This window comes from Podarcis raffonei, chromosome 6, assembly GCF_027172205.1.
Source record: "Podarcis raffonei isolate rPodRaf1 chromosome 6, rPodRaf1.pri, whole genome shotgun sequence".
In the NCBI taxonomy this organism is placed as follows: domain Eukaryota; kingdom Metazoa; phylum Chordata; class Lepidosauria; order Squamata; family Lacertidae; genus Podarcis; species Podarcis raffonei.
In genome coordinates, this window is record NC_070607.1 from 80,356,113 (window position 1) to 80,383,857 (window position 27,745).

A 27,745-nucleotide genomic window follows, 5' to 3' on the forward strand; every position below is an offset into this window, starting at 1 on the left:
GTCCAGAAATCCACTCTATCCCTCCTCTCTCATTTTTACATTAGAGGTTCCTTTGCATTTAATGTGCAAGTTTAAGAAAGAAAAAGAAAATATAGCTTTTATTTTTAAAATATGGTTTGTAACGTTCTTTTATTAAGGGTCTCTGAAGGTATTCACAGCAAAGGACTTAGGTAAATAGCTGTCAAATATCAAACAGCAATAAGGATTTTATATAAATGATACGATTTACATAAGTGTAGAAAAAGAAAGAGACCAGAGAACCATCATCCCAAAGTTGTGTCCTTCAGGTTGTGGCTGGAGGGGTGAGCAAAGCCATTACGAAGTCTTTGGGGAAAGTGTGGACATCTCATAAGTTTGTTGGCATACGAGTTTGGGCAGGAAAAAGAGGAAGAAGCGGCAGATTACAGGCTTGATAGTTTAGCAGAAAGGTACAAATGTAGGATTTGTATGCCAAGCTTTGGAAGATTCTCCCTGCCCCACATGCCACCCTCAGCATGTGCCTGTCCCCCACCACTCCAGCAAAGCTTCACCAAGCTGCCAGAATAATGCTTCACCTGATGTGATGTGGGCACCATAAATCATTCTCAATTTTCTTTGAATGTGGGCCTAGGGATGCCTCAGGGCTCTGCTTGCAAACCTCAGAAAAGTCTTGTGTGAGATCAGTTTTTTAAAATTTATTTTTAGTTATGCATTTTCCAGCATACATTATACATACCTTTCCCCATCCTATCAGATCTAATACAGACTTCCCAACCTATCTTTCATTGACATCCTATTACAGATTCATTAGTTTGCTACATCTCCATGGGTTATCTATTCTTTTCTCCTTCCATTCATGATCCTTTATTTTGCCTGCTGCTGATCACAGATTTATCCCTGCTTGTAGATTTATCTTAGTACCACTTCATTTTAAATACCCTTCAAATTGTTCCCCCTCGCTTGTTACTATCTTTCCATCTATATTTCTTATTTTGGCCGTCATACTTGCTAGTTCAACATATTCTATTTAAGCAGCCATTGATCCTTTGTTGGGATAGCCTTCTCGTTCCACATTTTTGCGTACAGTATTATTGCGGCTGCTGTTGCATAAAGAAATAAGTTTTTAACTTTGTTTGGTATTTTCTCACCTACTATTGCTAACAGGAATGCTTCTGGGTTTTTGGGGCACTTAAGCATCTTTTTTAGTTTGTTATATATAATTTCCCGTATTCCCCCCCCCCCCACAAATTTGCATTGCCACCACATGTGAATTAAGGAGCCCTCTGCATCTGAACATTTCCAACATAAATTTGATCCTCTTTTGTACATTTTTTACTCTGTCCTAACCCCACTCATCCTGGTGGCTCTTCCTCTAAGATTGATCCCTTAGTTTTACAGTCACTGTTGAGCCATTGCTTAATGATATTGCATTTTTATATCATTTCCTCTTTTTCTGTTGTTCAGATTGTGAGTATTGTTGCTTAAGTAGCCAAAGCAGCAGTACGCCTGCACAAGAGGGTTTGGAGTAACCCCAAAGTGAGCTGAAGTACATTTTTTTTAAAGGAAGAGAAATTATAAAGGGGGGAACCTCCAAGATACCCCAGTGAGTTTTAGGTGTGCTAAAATTCTGCCTGACTGTTGGCGGTAAAATGCCCCGGAAAAGCAGTAGTGGGGAAGGAGAAATGGAACAGAGCAGCTAGAATCTGAACAGCAGCACCTCACTGCAGCATTTTGAAGCAGGTCATCTTTTGTTAGTATTCTTCAAAAAACAGCACTACATGTATTTTATTAAACATGAGCATTCTTTGTAAATATAGCAAAATAGCCTGAAACAGCAAGAGTAGGCCAGAGTTCCCAGTCTTCAGAAGCAGGCTTTCAAACTGTAGAGATAATAAAAAAGGGAACAGCAGCTTTCTTTGCTTATTATTTATGGTTTATTTTATTTTCTCACTCTTATGTTTATCCTGACTTTCTTCCCAGAGAAGCCCAGGGCAGCAGACAATACAAAACAAAAGCAATACAAACAGTATCAAAAGAATTAAAAACATTTAAACATGAGTAAGGTATCCTCAGGGATGCGGGTGGCACTGTGGTCTAAACCACTGAGCCTAGGGCTTGCCGATCGGACGGTCGGTGGTTCGAATCCCCGCGACGGGATGAGCTCCCGTTGCTCTGTCCCAGCTCCTGCCAAGCTAGCAGTTTGAAAGCACGTCAAGTGCAAGTAGATAAATAGGTACCGCTCCGGCGGGAAGGTAAGTGGTGTTTCCGTGTGCTGCTCTGGTTTCGCCAGAAGCAGCTTAATCATGCTGGCCACATGACCTGGAAAAACTGTCTGTGGACAAATGTTGGCTCCCTCAGCCAGTAAAGCAAGTTGAGCGCTGCAACCCCAGAGTCGTTCGCGACGGGACTTAACTGTGAGGGGTCCTTTAACCTTTACCAGGTATCCTCCTTTGAGCGTGGGCCCTTATACAGTGGTACCCCGCTAGACAAATGCCCCGCTAAACGAAAAACGCGCAAGACAAAAGGGCTTTCCGATATTTTTTCTGCTTCGCAAGACGAAGTTTTCTATGGGGCTGTCTCGCAAAACGAATTTTTTTCCGTGGTCTCCCCTTTTTTTTGCCTTTTCTGAAAGGCGCTAAGCTCCTTATCTGTAAATTGCCGCTTATCCACTAAGCCGCTAAAAGCCGCTAAGCCGCTTATCTGTCAATTACTCCGCAAGACGAAAATCCCTGCAAGACGAAGGCACCCGCAGAACGGATTATTTTCGTCTTGCGGGGCACCACTGTATTACCCAAACAGCACAAAACACATGAAAGGAGGTATCAGCAGACTTTGGGGAACGCCTCCCCAAGCTTGCAGAAGCACAAACTATATTTTAAAAATACATATAAGCCACCCCCCCCCAAAAAAAAGACTTGGTCATTTTTTATACTAAAAGTGGCAGTTGAACTCTTAGGCAAGCATGCTGTACAACCTAAACCTACTTCTTTGTTTCCTTAGCTTATTTGGTGGGTTTCTCTCTGAGAAAAACTTGTGACATGCTGAGGTTTTGCATATAGTGGTTCAAGATATGACACCATAATTCCTGTTGTGAAATAAAATCACTTTGCCCTTTGCCAATCCCTACTCTACTACAGTGGACACAGAATGCTGATTAACCGTTGGATAGATTGTAATGAGAAACAGGTGGGAGAAGAAGAATGAAATGGCATATACTGGAAAAGGGCATCTTTGGCTGGCTGGCACTTTGTACAGGAGCACAATGTACTGCAACATTTTATTGCAGGTTCTAGTTATTTTCACCTTTTATAGATAAAAGCTTATGATACCCTCAGTCCATGTCCTCTTTTAATCCAGTACCTAATGCTAGAGTCCATTTGTCATCATGTGCTACTATTTGTTTTTGCCATGTGCGTGACAATATACCAAATACTCTTGTCTTGTTGAATACTTGAATATATGACTGCACCATAATAATTCAACGTGTATTTCCCCCCTTCACACCTTTTTTTTCTTCAGGTATATTCTGCAACATGTCACCGATTTAATAATATTGCATTAGTGATAGATTTACACTGGACTGTCCACAAACCATTCCACTTTATTGCTTGTTCTGCAATAATTCCCCAAGGTTATGTTATTGCCATTTGGAGGGGCATTATTTTACTATAGTGCAACAAAAGTGGAACAAAAAGTTACAGGATTTCAACAGGAAAGTATGGAGCATGCACTGATTGGAAACAAAGCAGAATGTCCACCCCAAAACATTTGCTGGCCTAAAGCAGTATTGAAAAAGGAATCATATATAACCTCCAAAATACCATCACAAACACAAAACAACATTGATGTAGCGTAAAAAGGATGATTTGAGGAGCCCATTGTGTCTAGCAATAATTGCCCATTATTTCCATCTTGGCATGAACTTGTATATGTTCTGCTTCCTTGAGAACACCTCAGGTTCTCTTGGGGTCTTTCTGTGTTGTTTAGGTAGCACAAGACCACCCTCCCCTGCCAGTCATCAATATCACGAAGTGCATGATCCACATCCGCGCCCCCGCGTGCTTCATCATCCAAGACTGTCACAACCTCAATTTCTCACCAACTTGGCCTAGCTCAGTGGTGTCCAAACTTTTTTCAAAGAGGGCCAGATTTGATGAAGTGAAGGGCCGTGAAGTTGTTGAGCTTTTTAGGGTTAAAAGTTGTTGAGGGATTGACCCCAGGAAATAATTTCTTGAAACAAAGCAAGCCAGATAAGCATCCTTGGGGAGGCATTCCACAAGCAGGCAGTCATTTCAGAAAAGTCCCGTTCTCATGGTTCTCGTGGCCCGTTCTTGTGTTGCGAGCCTCCTGTCCTCCCATGGAGGAGGAACACGAAGAAGGCCCTTAGAGGATGATTGCACAGTCTGAGCTGGTTTATACGGGGAGAGGCGGTCTTTGATGTATTGTGGTCCTGAGCTGTTTAAGATACTGGTTGCATGAAGGTACCCTAAGGCATCTACCCTCTCTTACGAGGTTTAAGTCCAAGGATCAACGTGGTTGTCTCTTCCCTCTCAAAGAAGTAGAACAAGAGTGCCAAGCAAAGTGCATAGCTGCTCATTCATCACAATATTGCCATGTAATTGAAGCATTCTGGGATATCCCTACCACCAATACTCCTGCTTGTTTGCTTGCTTCTGTAACCTGCTTTCTGCAAATTGTGGGTGGGGGTTTTTTTGCATCACATTGGGAAGATTTACATCCAAGGCTGTCAGATAAAACATCAGATACAGGGGTTTTGGGGTGTGTTTTTAATGTCCTTGCTGCTTTTCCTTTCTAAATGCTGACATGGTCCTCAGTTGCTGGACCTTGTGCAGTTGGGCTTAAGCCTTGCTCCATAAGGCACTGAATTTCTGGAAAATCACAGGCCTCCTGGGGCCCAGCTACTTCTGCTGGCTCTTTGCCCAGTTCCACCACTCCCCTCTTTGATTTGTGAATGCCCTTTTTTGTCCCTGTATAAACTTCCTCTTGGCAGCCTTTGCTCTGTGCAGCAAAGCATTTACTATAGCTTCTCTCCTGGCTTTTGCCTGTTCTTGTTATGTTTTGCTTTGCATCTTGCCTCTGCTGGCCCTTTCCTGATATCTCACTTTCACAAACCCTGCTAACTCCTTTACTTCCTGCACTTACCTCCTTTTGTGGCTGCCTTTCTAGAAATGACCATATACCTTGCTGAAATACATTCTATCTCCATCAGCAGCTTTCCCCAAATCACCTCCCCACTCCTGTGAAGATCCAGCTCCTCCTCCTCTTTGTCCCAAGGGACCTGATCCTGCAGGGAACACCTTGAAAGCTGCAGACTATTCATGAGCAGAGAGCCCTTTAAAACACCCACAAACACCCACACCCACACACCCCATCTTCCTGTGGCATCTTTAATTTGTTTTTTGTCTAGGCAGGCTCAGTGCTGCACAGCAGAAAATTTAAAGCAGCAAAACATGTCACCTCGCATACCCGAGGCAACATACTCGTATATAGGAACATGTACTTAATGAGCACTTAATTTCAGTGTAGCTTCTTACTGAATACTCTATTGTGGCATCTGACACATGTTCATTCAGAGCAGAAGTGCAGGACACTAGGGTCTCTGACAGGTGCCCACATTTTCACAATTTTGGGGGGGATAACGGGGGAAAAAAACTTTATCCAGTGAACATTTACTGTGTACTAAATCATTGGTGGGGGTGAGAGTAATTCAGAGATAGTGCTTTGCATGTATAACATCCCAGGTTCAGTCTCTGGCATGTCTAGTTAAAAGGTTCAGGTGCCTGCAGCGGACGGGGAATGACCTTTTCTTGAAAACTTGGAGGTCTGCTCCTCCTCTGAAACTTCAGCAATGGACTAAATCGACAAATTGTCTATATCAGGCATAGGCAAACTTGGCCCGCCAGATGCTTTGGGACTACAACTCCCATCATCCCTGACCACTGGTCCTGTTAGCCAGGGATGATGGGAGTTGTAGTCCCAAAACATCTGGAGGGCAGAGTTTGCCTATGCCTGGTCTATATCAGTGTTCTTCAACCTTGGCTCCTTGGGTGTTACTGGACTACAAATCTGATCCAGCTGTGCCAGTGGTCCAGGATGATGGAAGTCGCAGCCCGGCAACATATGGTGGACTCATGGTTGAAGAATACTGGTCTGTGGTCTTAGGCAACATCGCATGTTCCTAACCTTGTTTTTAGTGCATGCAGCTGAGTGTAGGTAGTTCAGTATGTGGACCAGGATTAACACCATTTTGCCATGTTTATTATATCAAAGATGGCTGAAATGAAAGCATAACTTGAAAATGAGTTTTTAGCTTTCAGTGAGTCATTCAGTAATGATTCCTGCTGGAAGAAAACCAGCTGAGTGTCTCCTCAGTCTGACCTGGGTGTGCTTTGTCTTACAGGTTCTCAAACACTACCCATGAAGTGCTCAGTGCCACCCTCCACACCACGCTGGCGCTCACCACGAAGCTGGTGCTTCCTACACCTGCCAAGCCTATCCTTCCAGTGCAAACTGGGGTGCAAGCTCAACAAGAGGAGCAGTCAAGCGGCATGACTATATTCTTTAGTCTTCTTGTATTAGGTGAATGTGCATCCAAGACTTTCTGATCAGTTATCTTGGCTGCTCTCCAGAGTAAATGCAGGTGGACAAGTGGAAACATAGGAACATGGGTAACCTAAACATGTCTGTTACCCAAGTCCCCTGTTTCACTGTTCACAGGCCACTGTCATTTACATGTTTGCTATTCCTGTCAAGAATTGGTCGCTGGTACAGTGGACGTTCGAGTTACGAATGTGATCCGTGTGGGATGCACGTTTGCAACCCAAAGTGTTTGCAACCTGCGTCTGGCATCTGCACGGGCGGGTTGCAACCGCCGAAACCTGCAAGTAACCCATTCCGGTACTTCTGGGTTTCGGCGGCCCGCAACCCGAAAGGACGCAACCTGAAGCGGCTGTAACCCGAGGTATGACTGTATTATGTTTCTGATCCTTAAAAAAACAAGCAAACTAGTCTGCTTCTGAGGGTCTGAAGTCAAATAATAGTTGAGAAAATATCTCATAGTACTTTCTTTTCTCCTCCCCGTCCCAATCACTAGCTTTATTTCAGTGTGGAGCATTAGTAAACTTTTTTGTTCCTTTGAGTTTTTGCATGGTTTTTGTTTGCATGCTTATTTAGTGCATATGAACTGGGCGATTCTCTATGTGGATTGTTGTATTTACACAAGCCCATGAGATATTAGGGACCCGTTAGGATGATCTGCCCTCAGAGGCTGATAGATTCGTTTAGTTTCCAAATGGCTTTGGGAAATTTTTCCAGATAATATGACTGGCTGTCTTACTGAAGCCCTGGTTGATCTGTGGAATATATGGATGCCCCTATCCCACTTGGTGGGAGACTTGTTGGTGTATACCAGTGTTGACGGCAATGAAACAAACTGGGATTCTGCTTGAATTCATGTGAGGAAAACTCCAGAAGACTGGGATGGAATGACAGTGAATGCTCATTATTGAGCCTGCTCAGTGGCAGTGAAGAAGACACACTTTGCTGCTTCCATTGCATCCTCGCTGTCATGCTTTTCTGGGTACTGCAGGGCCCACAGTCATTTGTTCACTAGTATTCATGCCATCGCAGAAGAAGAATAGCTCTGTTAGCACCAACAAATGTCTCACAAAGTAGTGAGCAAATCTTTTGAGTTCTGGAGAGCTCTTCTTCAGGTTTGTGCTAAGCAGAAGGGAGTGGGAGGGCTGGACAAGATGCTGCTGCCCTAAAGCAGGGAAAAGAGAACCCAAGGCCCTCCAGATGTTGCTGGACTACATCACCCAGTGTCGCTGATCATTGGCCCTGCTGGTAGGGCTAATGAGAGTTGGAGTCCTGCAACATCTGCAGGGCATGTAGAAGGCGTTTGGCAAATTTAATTGCAATAGATTGAGATAGTATTGCCCAACTGGCATTTTCCGCTCTCCAAAGTCATGTACCTTTCTGTGTTGATGGTGATAACATATTTGTACTAGGCTAGAGGAACCTGCCATAGGCCATCCATCACACCTAGTATTGTCTACTTTGGCAATGGTTTTCTAGGGTATCTGGCTGAACTTGACAACACCTGCTACCTGATCTTTTTAACTAGAGATAGAAAGGGCTGAATGTGGGGCTTTCTGCATGCACACCATGTGTTCTGCCACTGAGTTGTGATCTCTTAGGGCAAGGGTTGCCTTTGAAGACCCTTGCTGATAAGTGTGTGGACACCTGGCCACAGACAGAGGAGTTGCAAGGCCACATTTAGCCCATGGGACAGACGTTCCCCACCCCTGCTTTATGCAGCTCCCATGCGCAAAGGTAGTTTCCTGCTAAACACCTGTCACTTGGTGGGAATATTGGGGCGTCAGGGACTGCTGCCTTCATACTTTGCTTGTGGGCTTCCTGGAGTTACCTTGTTGGCCGGGATGTTGGACTAGATGAGCTGATTCTTCAGGACTCTTGTGTTCTTACATAGCGTACCTGTGGAGATGGTCCTGTGCGCTCCATCTTATGTGCTGGTTGGAGACCAGGAAAGGTTGGCACTTGGTGTGTGCATTCTGCTGGGAATACCACTCTGAAACAGAGCCGTGTTAACTTCAGGTTGTTCTTTATTAATTGCAAGTGTGTGTGTGTGTGTGTGTGTGTGCATGTCCTTTCCAGAAAAACACAAACGTTGGACAGTTTTCTGTGATCTTTTAGACGTCTGCTGTAATAAGAATATTCACTTCGTGTGAGAAAGCACAGGCTTGTTTGCAATACCGTAGACATTTTGTATAAGCACAGGGAGGCAGATCCTATGATAAAGTGCCAAGAGACTTTAAACAAAGCAAAAGAAGGCAGTAAAATTGAGATAGTTTTTATTCCAAATAAACGAACATTCCTTGTTTGTGCAAAACAGCCCTTTGTCTTTAGAGGAAACCGGCATCTGCCTTGCATCCAAGGCTAACTTGATGTTTAAGTAGTCATAAAAATGAAAGTTCCAAGCCAAAGGAAAGGGCAGAAGATAATGCAACTCAAAGTCTAAACATCACAAAGAATTTAAAAGGTTGCTTTGGAGTGATGGAAGATTCTTTCCCTCCCTTTTCTAGCAAAATATACTAATATAAACTTAAGACCTGGACTGTATTAAAAACTGTCCTGGAAGCAGCCAGTGCTGCGAGTGCCATCTACCTGCTACTACCCACCCCTACCCCAAGTAGTGGTTTTGTGCCATTAACTGTCCAGCTACTACACCCGTAACAACAGAACTATAACTAGCTGGCACAAAATAAACACGTGGGCTGGGGAGTCCGCAAAGGCTGGCTTGGTGGATTAGTCAGCCATTTTTTTTATGGTTGCCACCAGCCTTCTGCTCTTCACAGAATCCCCTTGAAGTGGGCAGAGGGACTAGCAGAGAGACTTTCATTTGCACTGAGGTATGAAGACGTTAAGAAGCAGCAAGAGCCTCTCATTCTGCTCGGACAAGACTGCTCCTCCTAATAACTGCTCCAAATCACAACTGAGAGATTTGGGGGAACGGATCTGAGCACTCCCATGTACCCCACTTATCAGAGTAGTAGTCTTCAATATTTTCAGCCCTGGGACCCCTTTCAGCCCAAATCTGTATTTGGGGAGCCATTTTTAATGCTTTGTTTCTATCCATCTACCTGTGACCTGGTTATGGGTCCTGAACTACCATTTGCAGACCAATGCACTAGTGGGCCAGTTGTCCTTGTCCAGTTTGTAAATGCCAGATACCAGATTTGGACAGTCCACCACAGCAATGGCACTTCTGCGGAACTGATAGGGATAGTATCAAGAAGTTCTTGGCCTTTTGGCTAAGATCAAGTGTTGCATCTGTTCTTATCAGTTTAATATCTGAGTATGTTTTACCTGTAAGGTAAGTTCTACTGAAATCCATTGGATTAATGGCCATGTAAACAGCTGGCATCCTAAGGTAAGTTATTTTACAGAAGACAGTGGAAAGGAAAGTTTTCTACCCCCTGATTCCCCTGCAGTCACCAATCTTGGGAGAGTCGGGATGTCTTCCTAAGCAATGTGAGATGAAGATAATTGGCCAAAATTGGGCTGGCTCCTAAGAAAAGTTAACTGAAGGACGTTCGTAGAAGGAATATTTCCTTTTCCCATCTCCCCAAAGAGCTCTCTCACCTTATTCCAAATTGTTTAGTGGAGCTCTCCTGACTCTTCAGTGAGGCTTTTGGGGGCACACAGGTGGCTGCAAGAGGAGAAGAGAAATGTGCCTTCTGTAAGCTTCATTTATCTTAAGATTTGTGCCAATGTGTTTAGGATCAGGACTTTTTAGGGCACTCGAAAGCCCTGTTACGCAGGTTCACTGTCATGCATGGTTCTTTGTAATCAAGTCATCAAGAATGATTCTATCCACCTGGGGGATACTGAAGGAGATTTTCTTAAAAATAAAAAAACCCGCACAACACTGTAAAACCTACTATTTCATCTTTTAATGCACTTGTCCCTGTTCTGGCAATATTTGATATTTCTCAACTCCATCGCTACTACATCTTTTTTTGGCTTTGCATTTTTTTTAATTTCCAAAGGGAATCACACAATTTGTTTGAATTGTGCTGTGTAGCTGCTGTTCATACTGTACCTAAATGTTGTTTTGTTTCCCTGCCAGGTATCTGCATCATATTGGTGCATTTATTGATAAGATTCAGGCTGCATTTCATGCCAGAGAGTGTTGCTGTTGTTTCTTTAGGTGAGTACCTCATAACAATGGGGAAAAGGAACTGTATTCTTGTGTACTTATTAATTGTTCAGATAAAACACACCCTTTCTTTCCAGTGCTCATTCTGATTCAGTGAAGCAAATGTGCTGTAAGAGGGAGAAGGGACGGTGCAGGCTGTTTTGCAGAGAATGAACCAGGTCTTGTCTGAGAGCTAATCTAGTTCACAGGGGGATCTGTTCTCTCCAGAGCCAACCATTGCTGTGCTTGGGGGAATTTGTTTATTTATTGTTTATTGCATTTATATCTCACCATTTGTCTCTAAAGAGCTCAAGGTTGCGCACATGGTTCTCCCCCCTCCTTTAATCTCTGCACAACCCTGTGAGATAGGTTAGGCTGAGAGGCAGTGACTGGCCCAAGGTCACTCAGCAAGCTTTATGTGGCTTGGTGGGAGAGCATCTGCTTTGCATGCAGAAGGTCTTGGATTCAATCCCCGGCATCTCCAGGTTGGCCTAGGAGAGAGTTTTGCCTGAAACCATGGAGAGCACCTGCCAGACAATACTGAGCTAGAAGGACCAATAGTCTGACCTGATATAAATCAGTTTCCATGTTCCTAATGGCAGCCATAGCAGCAGGCATGCAGCCATCTGCTTTTCTCATGGACTCTGTGTCAACAGCCAGGGAGATGCTTATCATAAGGATGTGAGCAGCTGGAGAAAATTCAGAGGCACCAACCGGGTTGTGTGTGAGGCCTGATGAATTAGATCATTATTAAAAAATACACAAAAGCAGAGAAGGCAGAATTTACAGGCAGGGGCACAGAGTTCTTATAAACAAGACCCAGTATCATAAAGTTAAGAATTTATGGTGTGAAGAGCTCGTAAGGGGCTTTTTTGCTTGCCTTTTTTTTTTTTTAGGTTTCCTTGATTTTGGAGAGAACTTTCACCCCCAGTTTAATAGTGTCCTGTGGCAGGAGTTGGCCTAGATATAGCCATTGCTTCTCTCTCGCTTTCAGAAGCAGATATACTGTGTGTAGCTCTCCAGATTTCACAGTTCTCTGTAGGCAGATGCATGGAGGTTATGCTTGACTTGTTAGTGTATACAAAATATTGCTCAGCTGAAGGTCTTGGAAGAGGTATGGAATCGAAGAAGCGTTCTGCAGCTGTCTCCAAACGTGTGACTGACAGTTAGCAAAAGACGATAAATGATAGGCAATAGGAAAGTAGGCTATCGTAATAGAACACGAGAAGGAGTCCTGCAGGGAAAAGAGATTGGGAACAATAGACATAGATCTGGTATGGATGTGTAACACTAAACTATGGTTTAGTTTTACATGAATGAGCCTTGGACTCCTGTCCTCACTCCTCCGGTACAATTGTGAAGAGGAGATCAAAAGCCTCCACTTAGTTTCAACTAACTTTGGTTTATTTTTATGTCAGTCTCCAGATTGTGCTCAATCTTAGCTATGGCTTAACCAAAGAAGACAGGATCGTAAACCACAGTTTGATCCCTTAACTATAGTTAACACGGGTCACAGTTTGATCAGGTTTCCACATAATAGCTGTCTCTCCATCGTGAGTATCTTGAAGGGAGTGGAAAAGGAAGTGGGAGTGCTTCACCTTGAGATCTGTTCAGGTGTTTTGTATTTTGTCCAAATGAGACTATAGTGGATTTTATGTTGCATGAGGAAGTCAAGTTTTGTTTACATTGTCAACTGAAAGGAGAAGAGAGACTTTCCTTCAAGTCTTGTGAGGAACAATTGAGGGAGTTGGATATGTTTAGCCTAGATAAAATGAGACTGAGAAGAGATAGGGTAGCCATTGTCAAATATCCAAAGGGCTGACACATGAAAGATGGAGCAAGCTTGCTTTCTCCTGGAGGGTAGGACCCATACCCATGGCTTCAAGTTACAAGAAAGGAGATTCCAACGAAACATCAGAAAGAATTTTCTGACGATAAGAGCTCTTCAACAGTGGAACAGACTACCTTGGGAGGTTGTGGGCTTTTCTTCTTGGGAGGTTTTAAAGCAGTGTTGGATGGCCATCTGTCATGGATGCTTTAGTTGGGTTTCCTACATTGCAGGGGGTTGGACTAAAGGATCCCCTGCGTCCCTTCCAACTCTACAATTCTGTGATTCACCCAAGCTGAAAGTTGGAAGATTTATCCAAGATGGAAAGCTATTTTTAGGGAAATCTGGTAGCTAAAAGCATGAACTGTGCAATTCAAGTCCCTTACATCCCTTACATCTTAGACCAGTCATGAACTCACTGGTTGTGGTCTTTAGTGCAGGTGTCTCCATCCATCAGGCGATGTTGTATTGCAGCTCTCGTCATCCCTGACCATTGGCCATGCTGGCTGAAGATGATAGTAGTTTGCATCCAAATCATTTGAAGGATACAGGGTTGGGGATGGTTCTATTGCCTACCTTTCAGCAGCAGCTCATTTCCATCTTTAGCATGGGTAAAATAGCTATGTCAACACTAGTCTGCCTTAAGGCTTGTTGTTAAGTATTGCTGAGCTAATGTAGATAAATAGTCACTAAACAACTAGCCCTTCTTTTAACTGCAATTATTAGCTGTTCTTCTTAAGATTGCTCTTTTCTCTCCCTGTTCTTATGTTGCATTGTTAAGTTGTAAGCCTTTGGCAAGGAATTCTTTTTCATGGAGCTATTCTACAGGGCCCAGTATAGTTTTAAGCTCTCTATAAATAATCAAGGTCGTAGTGCTGCTTCTTATTAATATGTAAGTAATTCTGATAAGCTTTGAGCCCTTTGGAATTAAGTACTACATAAAGGCCATGTATTAATTATCATGATGCTACTAAAACATTGCATGCCATTGAGGAGCTGCCATCAAGACGCCAAACTGAGAATAAAAATGCCACAAGAAAGGAGCAAAGAAACACAGAAGCTGACTAGGGGAACAATATGTCCTGTGAAGCACATCCAAGTTGAACTGAGGAACACGTTCGAGACATTGTCTGAAGAAGATGGGGATTAGATGCTGAGTTGGCCCTGGAACAAATGACAAAAGCCTTAGGATAAATAGGACTTTAGCAGTGGCTGTGGACGAGCCATGAGACACTTAGGAAAGAGCAATAATATAAGGGAGTGCTGTTTTGGAAAGGCCATTAAAGTACGAGCAGAAAGAGAGAGAGACAGAAAGTACAAGCAAGGAGACCATAAAATATTGCAGTGGGTAGAAGAGTTAGTTCACTTGTGATGGTAAAGCCTAGAGGTGTGGAGGCTGTGGTGAGACCACTGTTGAAAAAGGCATGATTGGATCCCATTGCCCTAGATAATTCTCAGACTGTGTCCACTGTTCTATTCTTGATTAAGGTCCTGGAACGTGGCAAACAACCTCTTGCCTTTCTTGGATGAAGCTCACTATCTGAATTCTTTCCTATATGAGTTCAGGCCTGATTCTGGTTTGTTTAGGACCGACCAGGTGGATGATCTATGCGGGAACTGGACAGGGGAAGCACATGCCTGTTGGTTCTGCTGAACCTCTCATTGGCATATGATACCACCAGCCACATTATCCTTCAGGAGCTGTCCTGAAGGGGGAGGGATGTAGCTCAGTTGGTAGAGCACATGGGCTGAATCCAAAAAGATTCAATCCCTGGTATCTTCAGATAGGGCCGTGAAAGATTCCCTTGTGAAACCTTGGAGAGCCATTGCCAGTCAGTGTGAACCAAGGTGGGCAGCATTTAGACTTGCAGGATGTAAGCCCTGAGATCTACCAACTGGGAGCAGGTACAAAAGACATGTACCTAGAATTAAGGGATTCTGAATTTGTTGTGAGTACCAGAACTGAGCTGAGCTCGTCGTCCTTCATCATAAAAAAAAATTGGTTACTGCCCCCTGGCTGTCATCCTCTTCCTTCCTTCTTTCTTTCTTTCTTTCTTTCTTTCTTTCTTTCTTTCTTTCTTTCTTTCTTTCTCTCTCTCTTTCTCTCTTTCTTTCTTTAGCAAAAAAAAGTATTTTTGGAGGGTGGGGCAGATTTATTTGTTTTTTTAAAAAAACCCTGGAAGTCATAAATCTTATAGGAAATAGATCTCTTATCTGCTTCCTGCCCGCCCTTGATGTAGATAGTACTGAGCCAGATAGACAAATGGTCAGATATGTTTTTGTTCCAGTTTTTATTGCTAAATGGAAAAGCAGAAGTGGTTAGCAGAAGTGCTTTCACTATGACATGCAATGTACCTGCTAACTTTGGACTCAAAATGAAAGAGCTTGTTTCGGATCATATTTGGCACAAAAAATAAATAAACCAGATCTATCCATTAAAGCTTTACTAATCTGCCTCTGAAATGGTTCAGGCTGACTTCTCTAATTGTTTATTACAAAACTGAGATGTGCCTAGGAGCTGGGGAGGAGGGGCACCTTAATCTTGGTCAATCTTACAGAAGTGCTTCCTTAAGGGTGTATGCTACTGAGCTTGCTCTGAGAACCTAATCTTTGTATCTTAAAATTTTACAGCTACTGCAAGATTATGAAGCATCTTCACTGTAGCGTAATGAGGGCTATTTCTGTCACTTGGAGAGTAAGAGATTGTCATCTTAAATCCAGATCAAACTCTGAGGCATTTGCGAATATGTTTGAAAAGTTCAGCAGCTGGATTCTGCTTACCCACTGGTTTGGCATGCTGGTGTAGCATTCCTGATTTCTGAGAAACTATGCCTTCAAAGCATGAGAACGTGTGCCATTGTAATTTTATTTATTTATTTGGGAGTTTTTTTATCCTGCCATGTGGTCACAGGGTGGATCGCAATATATATATAAAAAACAAAACAAACAAAAAAACCCACAACCAATGAGATACAGCTCAAGAGCATCTGTTAATAAAAGCACAATTTAGGAATTTAGCACTGCAAATTCAGTATGCATACCCCGTAAACAAGAACAGAAGACTGAATTTGCATCTAGTGGAAATAAATAAAATAAATAAAAAATTGTCCAGTAGCACCTTAGAGACCAACTAAGTTTGTTCTGGGTATAAGCTTTGCACGCACACCTGAGACGCCGGTATTACAGCCACCAGCCCATAGGGGCCCCTCATTCACGGTAGAGGAGCATGAGGTGAGAAAGGTATTGAGGATGGTGAATCCGAGGAAGGCGGCTGGACCTGATGGCATCACTGGAAAGGTGTTGAAGGGCTGTGCGGATCAGCTGGCGAGGGTCTTTACTAAGATCTTCAACAAGTCCTTACACCAGTCTATTGTCCCACCCTGCCTGAAGTCGTCAACTATTGTCCCTCTGCCTAAAAAATCCACAATCAGTAGTTTGAACGACTACAGACCAGTTGCACTGACTCCAATCATCATGAAGTGTTTTGAGAAACTGATGCGCCGTCATATTATTTCCTGTCTTCCATCAACTTTTGACAACTACCAGTTTGCATACAGGGCAAATAGATCCACAGAGGACGCTATCACCACCACTCTCCATGCTGCTCTGTCCCATCTGGAGCAGCCGGGGAGTTATGTGAGGCTGCTGTTTGTGGACTTTAGCTCAGCTTTTAACACTATCCTCCCCCATAGACTGGTGTCCAAGCTAGAGGCGATTGGACTCTCCAACTCCACCTGTCTCTGGGTTTTGGATTTTTTGTCAGAACGTTCTCAGAGGGTTAGAGTAGGGTCACATATGTCCACAGCCCTTAGCCTTAACACCGGCTCACCACAGGGTTGTGTGTTGAGTCCCCTGCTCTATGCTCTCTATACGTATGACTGTACAGCCACCTATTCCAGCAACAAAATCATCAAGTTTGCTGATGACACTACGGTGGTAGGGCTCATTTCAGGAGGGGATGAGTCCGCCTATCGGGACGAGGTGGAGCGGCTCTGTGTTTGGTGTGGAGAGAACAATCTGGCTCTTAATACGGCTAAGACCAAGGAATTAGTGGTGGATTACAGGAAAAAAAAGGCGGACATTCAGCCCTTGCATATCAATGGGGAACGGGTGGAGAGGGTGGCGGAATTCAGGTTTTTGGGAGTAACTATCGATCAGGGCATGACTTGGAGCGCAAATACCACTGCTCTGGTGAAGAAGGCCCAGCAGAGAATTTATTTCCTCAGACTTTTAAAGAAGAACAATCTGAGTGAGAGACTGCTGGTGTCCTTCTACCGAGGCTCCATAGAGAGCATTCTTACATACTGTATTTGTGCTTGGTTCTCCAGTTGTACAGCTAGGGAGAGGAAGGTGCTCCAGAAGGTCATAACCACAGCACAAAGGATTATTGGTCAACCTCTCCCATCTTTGGAAGAATTGTACGGTTCCCGTTGTCTTAGGAAAGCAAACAACATCCTGCAGGATTCATCTCACCCGGGATACAGTCTGTTTGCACTACTGCCTTCTGGCAGGAGATATAGAAACATCAAGTCAAGGACAAATAGACTGAAAAACAGTTTTTACCCGAGAGCTGTGGCCCTTTTGAATGCTGTAACTCGATAGTGTGACCTGGGAGATTGATGGGTGTGGGTGTGGCTGGAATGTGGTTTGTTGGTTGTTGTTGTTGTTTTGCTTTTGTTGTTTTTAAGGGATGGCATCCAATTTCGTTGCACTTGTGCAATGTTGCACGTGTGTAATGACAATAAAGAATCTATCTATCTATCTATCTATCTTATAGAACAGACGTGACATATTCTGCTGAGTTTACTATCTTGATCGACAGTTATATGGAAGACGGGATGTAAGCAACTTTTAATTCTAAACAAAGGAGCATTTTGTTTAATTCCCTTAGTGTGAGAGCATCAAGTTCTCCTTTTTCTTATTAACTTTTATTTGCACGAATTTTCCTGGAAGTTCCTTCAGTAGGAGTCTTATGTTCATACTGATTGCAATCTCATTTGGAGGGAGGAATGCAAGGATTACGTTTCGGGCAAGTTCTCCTCTCAGTTTCCTCAGGAATCCTGTATGTTGTAACATTTTTAGTGTTGTATCAACAGGATCCTGACAGTTTACTTGTTGAATAAGCAGGGTATGAGTTTTTCTTTTCCCTCCCGACTCTTTACTGGAAATTGGGCTTCCGGGTCCAACCGTGTTTCACAATAAGGGTTGTTACGAACTCCCTCTGCCAAAGAGATCCAAATTTGCATGCCAGGAATGCTTACGTTCTGTGCTCAAGATGAGTTATTTGCATAACCTTCAGGGGATAAAATTCATTATCATTTAAGAGCTTGTTTTAGAAGCAGGTTTTTATTGTTATTATTTCCTTGTACTACTGTAGTTTCTTCCTCCCAAACTCCTTACCATTGGTAACATTGCAAGGTAATCTGGTTATAATTTTGCCATCATCCTAAGAGGTCCAGTTTAGGGTCAGCCTAGCATTAGGCAGAAGGAGGTGACTGCCTCAGGGGGCAGGTTCTTGGTGTATCCACATGGTCTATCCTTGGTCACCATAATTAGTACGCTGCCTTAGGTGTGCTGGAGGATGCTATCCCATTTTGGAGGTTGCATTAAGTTTCAGCTGGCAGCACTAGTGGTGCACGTGCTGGGGGCAGAGCCACCATCCCAACACCACCGTCGCCACTACGTACCTGAGCTGGGTGTAGCTGGAGTTGCATAGTTACATTGGCAGGAGTGTTAGATTGGATCTGTTGGGGCATACACACAGCCCCAGCCTTGCCACCACCCAGCCCCAGCCATGTATAAAGCAGTGAAGCTAGTGTTGGAAAAACAGTTCCCACCACATGGGCCGGTGCTGGTTGCTAGTCCTGTTGCCTTCTGTAAGTGGACTGGGGCTGTAGTGTTACACTGTCCTTTTCCACAGGCAGCAAATAGTCTTGGGCTTGCCCTGGTTCAGCTGAATACACTTTCCCCCTGCATTCAAGATATCCCATTGCAGTATTGCAGAAGGCGACCATTGAAGATCTCTATTCTAGTCAGAGTGGTGGAAGTGCTAATCCCATTAGTCTCCTGTGCTTCTGCCCTCTTAAGCCTCTCTGTGTGCAAATTTTTCTAGTGCTCTGTAATGGTGCAGTTACTACTGAATATTACTAGGAATGGTTCCTCATGGACCACAGTGGGTTAGCACAGAAATAAAACCAGCCGCTTCCCTCAGAATTTGTAAATTGCTGAGCTTATTTACGAGCCAGTCCAAAGTCCCCGTTGAAATCAATGGGGATATTTGAAAGAGGCTGCAGCTTTGAATGTAGCTGGGGGGATGGGATAGCTGGGCGACCTTAACTCCATCCTAGAGCACATGCATTGCATGCAGAGGGTCCCAGTTTCAACCACTTAAAACCCAGTTAAAAGGGTCAGGTATTAAGTGATGGGTCAGAATCCTGCTTGAGATCCCAGGAGTACAAACACTGGGTTTGATGGGCAAAAGGCAGCTTCCTATGTTTGTAGACTCCTTTTTTTAAAAAATATTTTTTATTAAACAGTTTTTATAACCACACAAACATAACATAAAAACAACAAATACATAAACAAACAAAAACAGAAACTAAACAAAAAACAAGTACCATTTCATATCTTAATTTCTTATACCTTTCTTCCCCGACTTCCTCATGCCTCCCTTTTCTGTATTCCAGATTCTAATCGATTACTCAGCAAATCTTCCCTTATTTTACTTTAAATTTAAGCTAATCTTCCTTATTCTCCTTGTCTTAACCATTGCTAATAGTAACCATTTACTTTCCAGTCCAACATCATTCTAACTTTCATTAATTTTGTAATATTTCTTTAGATAGTCCTTGAACTTTTTCCATTCTTCTTCCGCTGCTTCTCTTCCCTGGTTTCGGATTCTGCTCGTCATTTCTGCCAAGCCCATGTAGTCAATCACCTTCATCTGCCATTCTTCCAGTGTGGGTAAATCCTGTGTCTTCCAGTACTTTGCAATGAGTATTCTAGCTGCTGTTGTAGCATACATAAAGAAAGTTATATCCGTCTTTAACACCCCTTGGCCGACAATACCCAAGAGAAAGGCCTCTGGTTTCTTAGGGAAGGTATATTTAAATACCTTTTTAAGTTCATTATAGATCATTTCCCAGAATGCCTTAATCTTCGGGCACGTCCACCAAAGGTGAAAAAATGTGCCTTCCTTTTCTTTACATTTCCAACATTTATTATCAGGCAAATGGTAAATCTTTGCAAGCTTGACTGGGGTTATGTACCACCTATAGATCATTTTCATAATATTTTCTCTTAAGGCATTACATGCCGTGAATTTCATCCCGGTGGTCCACAACTTTTCCCAATCAGCAAACAAAATATTATGACCAATGTCCTGAGCCCATTTAATCATAGTTGATTTAACCGTTTCATCTTGTGTGTTCCATTTCAGCAGCAAATTGTACATTTTTGACAAATTCTTAGTACTGGATTCTAACAATTCAGTCTCCAATTTTGATTTTTCCACCTGGAAGCCAATTTTACTGTCCAATTTAAACACTTCATTTATTTGGTGATAGTGCAACCAATCTCTCACCTTCCCTTTTAATTTCTCAAAACTCTGCAATCTCAGTTTGTCCCCTTCCTTTTCCAGAATTTCCCAATATCTTGGCCACTTCGACTCCATATTTAACTTTTTAACTGCCTTAGCTTCCATTGGCGACAGCCACCTTGGAGTTTTGTTTTCCAGCAAATCTTTATATCTGACCCAGACATTTAATAGTGCTTTTCTGACAATATGGTTTTTAAAACTTTTATGTGCTTTAACCTTGTCATACCACAAATATGCATGCCACCCAAAAATATTGTTAAAACCTTCCAAATCCAAAATGTCTGTATTTTCAAGAAGCAGCCAATCTTTTAGCCAGCAGAAAGCTGCCGCTTCATAGTACAGTTTAAAGTCTGGCAGGGCAAACCCCCCTCTTTCCTTTGAATCCGTTAATATCTTAAATTTAATTCTGGGCTTCTTGCCCTGCCAGACAAATTTAGATATATCTTTTTGCCACTTCTTGAAACAGTCCATTTTATCCATTATTTGTAATGCTTGGAACAAAAACAACATTCTTGGCAATACATTCATTTTTATAACTGCAATTCGACCTAACAAGGAAAGCTTCAAGTTTGACCAAATCTCCAAATCTTTTTTCACTTCTGTCCAAGTTTTTTCATAATTATCTTTAAATAGGTTCACATTCTTAGCTGTCATATTTATACCCAAATATTTCACTTTTTTAACCACAGTCAACCCCGTCTCATTCTGAAACCTTTCTTTTTCGACCTGTGTTAAATTTTTCTCCAATACCTTAGTCTTTAACTTATTCAATTTAAATCCTGCCATTTGACCAAACTCTTGAATTATTTCCAAAACTCTTTTCGTGCTAGCTTCTGGCTCTTGTAATGTAAGTACTAGGTCATCTGCAAATGCTCTCAGTTTATATTGTTTAACTCCGACCTGAATCCCTTTAACCAGCTGGTCCCTCCTAATCATATTAAGCAAAACCTCCAGGACCGATATAAAAAGTAGTGGGGAGATAGGACACCCCTGACGTGTCCCTTTTTCAATCTTGAACTCTTCTGTGACCACATTATTTACAATTAATTTTGCTTTCTGTTCAGAGTATATTGCACCTATACCATTTTCAAACCCTTGGCCTACCCCCATCCCCCGGAGGTTCTTCAACATAAAACTCCAAGATATATTGTCAAAGGCTTTCTCGGCATCCACAAATATCAAAACAGCCTTAGTGTTTATGTTCACTTCCAACTTCTCCAAAATGTCAATTATATTCCTTACGTTATCCGACAAATGCCTTTTCGGGAGAAAGCCCGCTTGGTCCCCATGAATCTCCTCCATCAAAACTTATGTTTGTAGACTCCTTGAGGCAAGAAGTTACTCAGCGGTAACCACTATTTGCTCTGCACCAGCTATTTTGGGACTGAATGAGGAGGTAAACTGAGAACTCTTCTCTAATTTGGCTTCCAATCTGAGCTGGAGAACAACTGAGGGCCTTCTAATTCTTTCCTTTGTGATGAGCATTGCTAAGCACTCAGATCTTGTTTCTGAACCTCTGCCTTGTGAATTTTGCTGGTCCCTCTTTTTAAAAAAGCAACAACCACTTTAATGTGGTTGATGGAAAGTATTTAATTGATTTTACTGGGTTTTTTTAATTGGCTGGTTTTTAGGTTTGCCTGAGGCAGAATTTGTGGTAACCTATGTTGGATTTGCACTTGGTCTCCTATCCACATCCTGGTCTGTCCCAGGCTAAATATGTTTTGGAGCATTCTGAAAAGCTTACAAAAGAAGTTGGTATCATAACAGCTGGTATGTCAAAGTGTGTGTGTTTAGCAGCAGGTTTGAAAATTGGTTGAACAGGCTTAATGTAGCAGGTTCTATTCTTCGACAGATGAATGCGTAATACATAAGAGAATAAAGTAAAATGTGTATGGGGAACGAAAGCATTAATTATGAACAGTTACGGAAAATGTGTCACTCTTGAGATTTCAAGCAATCAGCTATGTTATGACATTTTCCACAGTTCACTCAGTGCAGAAGTGACACATCAAACATTGTTTGGAGCAAGTTGTCTCTCGTTTTGTTTCTCGATAAAAGCTTGCCAGCCAGTGACTAGGCAGAAGATTACATGGCTAAATTCAGATACCTTCCTATCAGTTGCTGAATCTTATTGTTTAAGCAATATTCTTGGTTTCTCCTGTGGATTTGCTTTTTATCACATCCTTCCTGCTGGCTAGGAGATTGCACCCATTCCAAAATAAGCTCACCTGTCCCATTTTACATGCATACCTTTGTAGCTTTCCATGGAAATGCCTGCAGGGCATCATGTTCTAGGAAATGCTTCAGTTGCAATCTCTCTGATTTAATAAGACTTCTTAATTTAAAAAAAAAGCAAACTCTTCTCAGCACTGTGGGTTGTGGGAAATAGATTGAGCTGTTCGACACGGCCTGTCAAGTTTGGAAATGTAGGTCTTCTCTTCCAGCCTATGAAATGCAAACGTGACCAAAGCCTTGTTAACAATTTTTAAAGGCAAAGTAAGCCTAACTTGTTTTAAGTTTGCAGGGTATATGGAAAGCTTGCCTACAATTCTGAAATGAAGGGGTAGTTGTCAAGCCCCACACTGGACAAAAGGTTCTTGCATTATAGGGGTCCCTTGGGGTCCCTTCTGATTCCAAGATTCTATGAATATCTGGAAAGTGGTAGATTGGAAAAGGCTAAGTTGACACTGTTCCATTTGATTGACTGGTTTTGGTTGTATGTTCCTTGGAGGAAGGATGACTTTGCTGGAATTAGTGAGAATCAGCCCCTCATAGCTTCTGCTTCTCAACTATTTCTTTATTTGTAAGATTTATATAACCTGTGCCTCGTCACATGTGATCTTGGGGTGGATCACAACAAACAGCATAAGCAGATAAAACAAAAATGCTGTTTAAAATGAAAATCCACAAAATAATGCAACAACTCAGTCTTGAACACAGAGTTACCCAAAGGCCTGCTGGAAAAGAAATGCCTTCCACAAGTAAATATAAGTTGGGCTTCTTCTTATTCCTGTGTTTAAAAGATTAAGAGAAAAATTCTGTTGCATCACACACTGCTTTCTTTTTGGTTTGTAGCTGCACTTCTTCCCCCCCCCCTTCGTTGCAATCTTTTAAGGGTTCATCCTATACTTAGAAGGTTGTCCCTGAAAGACAAACAAGCTTCATATTTTCACAGTATATTGCGTTACAACACATTCATCAGGAGCAGTTCATGTGATGCTCTTTTGATCACTTCTGTAGGTCAGAGTGGCATCTTCCTCTTCTAAAAAACTACCCTTCCAAACTCTCACTTCCAGTTCTTAAACCATATCTTCCAGAGTTAGAATAAAGAATTGCTCCTGCATCCTAACACATGCTTTTCTGTGTTGAGGTAAATCCAAGCATTCTCCCACCCACACTTATGTGTGATTGCCTCGTGCGCAAGCAGCATCAGGAAATAAATAAATGATTGAATTCAAACCGGGAAATGGTGGGAGAGGGCTAGAGAGGCCTCATGGCTTGCAAGAAGACTCTCCCCAGAGCCCAAAGAGATCAGAGGCGCAGCAGGGCTTTGTTTACGCTGCTCAGCCTCCACGCCTGACAGCTGATGTGTGGGGTAGCTCAGCAGCAGTAGCTGCTTTCCCTTGCGTCCTCCAGCCTCCTGTCAGCCCCAGAACTTCAGTTCTAGTTGTGGATATTTGGGGATGCAGTATTTTCTGTGTGGATTGAAGAGATAGAGTGGCCAAAACGGTGATTAGAGGGTGCCCCCCACTTTACGTGAATTCACTTATGTGGGGAGAGGGTGGAATCTTGTACAAACTATAGATGCCAGACAGACCTGTAGATATCTCAGTTGAGTTAGAACAGTGGTTCTCAAAAGGTGAGGCAGAAGGGGATGGCAAGTGTAGTGGGAAGATTCAAGGACAATCAAAGAAACATTTAAATAGTGTTGTGTAGTGTAGTTTTGTGTAGCTAGACAGACAAGCAGACAGACAGATACAACAGCGTATGGATAGATATTTTTTCCAAATTAGAGCAAGAATATTGGCTATTCTGCAATTCTGTCCAACATATTGTGGGTGAACAGGAGTTTTCAACTTTTATAGTTCAGAAATATGAAAGTTCAGAAATGAGAGAGGCTTCTTTGTGTTGATGAGGATATGAGAGTTTGTTTCAAATTAGATCTAAGATAAATGAGATCACCTCTCAAACAAGGTCACACCTCTCATTGAGTTTGTCTGCATACGTAAAGTACACATGTAAGAGGCTCATTTATAATTATATTTTGGGAATGAGTTATGTTCTTATGCAGTTGCATTGTTTTGTATTTTCTGGGTGTTCATATTATGGAGTGGTTGTGTTCTATATTATAAATCAAGCATTGCGAGGAGTTGTTTCTTTTTGTTTTCCAATGCATTTTTTATCAATGAAAAATTGGTGTGGTGCGAGCAAATTTTTATTCTGAAAGTGTGGCCCAGAGAAAAAAGTTTAAGAACAACTAAGTTAGAAGGAGGAGTTAGAAGGTTCTTTCCTTGAGAGTTTAGAGGAAGAAGGAATGAACTATTAAGGAAGAGAAACCAAGGCATTACCAATCCAGTAGAACAATGACTTCTTCTTCTGCTAAATGTTTTGAAGCAGGAGGTTGTTTTCTGCAGTCAGGCTACCAGGTGGTTGTTTCAAGTTTGCAATAGGGGAACTGAGGGCAAGAGATCTCCTTTTAGCCTCCCTTTTTTCCTTCTGGGTTGCAGGGATTTCCTGGATATGAGGTGGCAGGGAATACCATAAGGCTATGCATCTCCTGGAGCCCTGGCTATTTTGTACTCTGCCTAAAAACATAGGTGGAGAAGGAAAATGGGTGGAAAGGGGAGGAGGATGAGCAAAGCTCACTGAATCTGTACTGACGTCGATTGAAAACAACAACAGCAATAAAAATCCATCGGCAGCTGACGTTAACAATAATAGTCCATGAATCATGTTTATACATTAATATAAGCAGTTTAAATAGGTATCTAAATGAAATGGACAATGATAAGCTATGTGTGCAGACTTAGCCAGCTTTATAACCCCATGGTGTCAATATGCTGCCATTTATATCTTGCTATGATAGTCATGTTTTTGAACAGCCTAGTTCTCGATCCTTTCGGCTCCCGAACACCGCAAACCCCGAAGTGACTGTTTGCGAACTATTTTTGGAAGCTGAACATCCTACGGGGCTTCCGCAGCTTCTGATTGGCTGCAGGAGCTTCCTGCAGCCAGTCAGAAGCTGCGCTTTGGTTTCTGAACGTTTTGGAAGTTGAACAGACTTCTGGAATGGAATGGTACAACTGTATTTGCATGAAATGTATTATCATTGCCTGGATTGTGGAATTGTGTTTTGGAGCTGGGGTGGGCTGAGTCATAGTTGCGATGTGCACAGGATTGTCCTTTAGGCGAGGCGACACCACCCTAAATCTTTGTGTTCCCCATTTACACAAAACTGAGCACCTGAACACTCTGATGGGTCAAGTTCACTCTGATTTTCACGTTTCACATTGTGCTTTTCTCTCTTTCTCCTTTTAGGTATCCTCATGGGAGCATTTATAAAAATTATAGAAGCTCAAAAGCTAGCCAACTGGAAGGTACTCCGACAACATTTTAAACTTCTTGGTTTTTTTTTACCATATCTTTTATGCTGCGCTTAATTTGAGCAAGCCAAAGAAGTGCCACTTAGGGTTCCTTGCTTTGTATCCCTGAAGCAGGACGAATCTTGCACTGGTCATCCCAGCCCAACAAAAGAAGCAGTAGCAACAGCGGCTGCCTGGGGCAGCACCATTTAAGAAGCATTGGGCTAGTCCAGGGGACTCGGAAAGGGGAATGCAGTTGCCTGCACCTACCCTCACCCCTGCCACACAGATTTTATCATTATGAGAGATGTGTGTCCCATTCCTAATAATTTTCTAGTTGCAGCTCATTTTCCTTCCCGCAGTTCAACAGTTTCCTCTCTCTCCCTCCCTCCCTCCTGCCCAGATGCAGGAGAGGATAGGAGGCAGGCAGCACAAGTTTGTTTTTTTATAAAATTTTTATTGGCTTTTCAACATATATTATAAGACATTACAAACAACAAACACAAACAAACAAACATAGAAACATGTATAATTTCATGAATTTTTTCATGTACCCAATTTCAGCGACTTCCCCATGCCTCCCTTTTCTGCATCCCTATTTTAAACTTTTTCAGCAACCCCTGATCTAAATTACTTATAAATTCCTTTCTTTAACCCTTTTCTTTCCTCTTGTCCAATCATTTATCTCTGCAAATCTGCTATGCTTTACCCATGACATTTTAACACTCACTAATTTTACAACAATTTTTAAGATAAAATTTAAATTTCTTCCAATCTTCTTCCACCGTCTCTCTCCCTTGGTCACGGATTCTGCCCGTCATCTCTGCCAGTCCCATGTAGTCAATCACCTTCGTCTGCCACTCTTCCAGCGTGGGTAGTTCTTGTGTCTTCCAATACTTTGCTAGTAGAACTCTTGCTGCTGTTGTAGCATACATAAAAAACGTCCTATCTTTCTTTGACACCAATTGGCCTACCATGCCCAGGAGAAAAGCCTCTGGTTTCTTATGAAAGGTACACTTAAGCACCTTCTTAATTTCATTATAAATCATTTCCCAGAAGACCTTAATCCTTGGGCACGTCCACCAAAGGTGGTAGAAAGTACCTTCAGTTTCATTACATTTCCAGCATTTGTTATTGGGCAAATGATAAATTTTTGCAAGCTTGACTGGGGTCATGTACCACCTATAAATCATTTTCATAATATTCTCTCTTAAGGCATTACATGCTGTGAACTTTATACCGGTGGTCCATAACTGTTCCCAGTCAGCAAACATAATGTCATGACCAATGTCCTGCGCCCATTTAATCATAGCTGACTTAACCGTTTCATCCTGTGTATTCCATTTCAACAGCAAGTTGTACATTCTTGACAAATTCTTAGTATTGGGTTCTAACAATTCTGTTTCTAACTTTGACTTTTCCACCTGGAAGCCGATTTTCCTGTCCAGTTTAAAAACTTCATTTATCTGATAATAATGAAGCCAATCTCTTACTTTAAACTTCAGTTTCTCATAACTCTGTAATTTCACATTTCTACCTTCTTGTTCTATAATTTCCCAATATTTTGGCCATTTAGATTCCATATTAAGTTTTTTAACTTCCTTAGCCTCCATTGGTGACAACCACCTAGGGGTTTTATTTTCCAACAAATCTTTATAGCGAATCCAAACATTGTATAATGCTTTCCTAACAATATGGTTTTTGAAACCTTTATGAATTTTTACCTTGTCATACCATATATATGCATGCCAACCGGCAGGCAGCACAAGTTGTCACTTACGGTTCCGACATAGCTTAACTGGGCACTCTTCATCTCTAGCCAACCTGGAAATGCTGCTAAAAACGAGCCAAATCAATGAATGAAAAATAAAATCCAGTAGCTAAAAACTGTCCAGCATGTTCCTTTAAGGCATATGCACTTAGGTTCAACCCTACCTGTTTTGGCACACCAGCCACACCAGCGGGGACCGGCTGGTGCATCTGAACCAAGCAGGATTGAATTCACGGCTTCGCGTGAC

The 27,745-nt window shown here is 42.3% G+C and overlaps 1 protein-coding gene and 1 non-coding gene across 5 annotated transcripts in view; both read left to right on the forward strand.

Annotated features, from left to right (window-relative positions):
- Positions 1 to 27,745, forward strand: part of SLC9A8 (solute carrier family 9 member A8) — a 66,458-nt gene that overhangs the window by 4,771 nt on the left and 33,942 nt on the right. For all 4 annotated transcript variants that reach the window (XM_053394216.1, XM_053394217.1, XM_053394215.1 and 1 more), the window contains exons 2-4: positions 6,401 to 6,579; positions 10,652 to 10,732; positions 25,684 to 25,742. In XM_053394216.1, the coding sequence (XP_053250191.1) occupies positions 6,401 to 6,579; positions 10,652 to 10,732; positions 25,684 to 25,742 (319 nt within the window). The remainder of the gene's footprint in view (positions 1 to 6,400; positions 6,580 to 10,651; positions 10,733 to 25,683; positions 25,743 to 27,745) is intronic.
- Positions 9,814 to 10,000, forward strand: LOC128416767 (U2 spliceosomal RNA). The gene has a single exon (XR_008331289.1). It is a non-coding gene; the product is annotated as a U2 spliceosomal RNA (small nuclear RNA).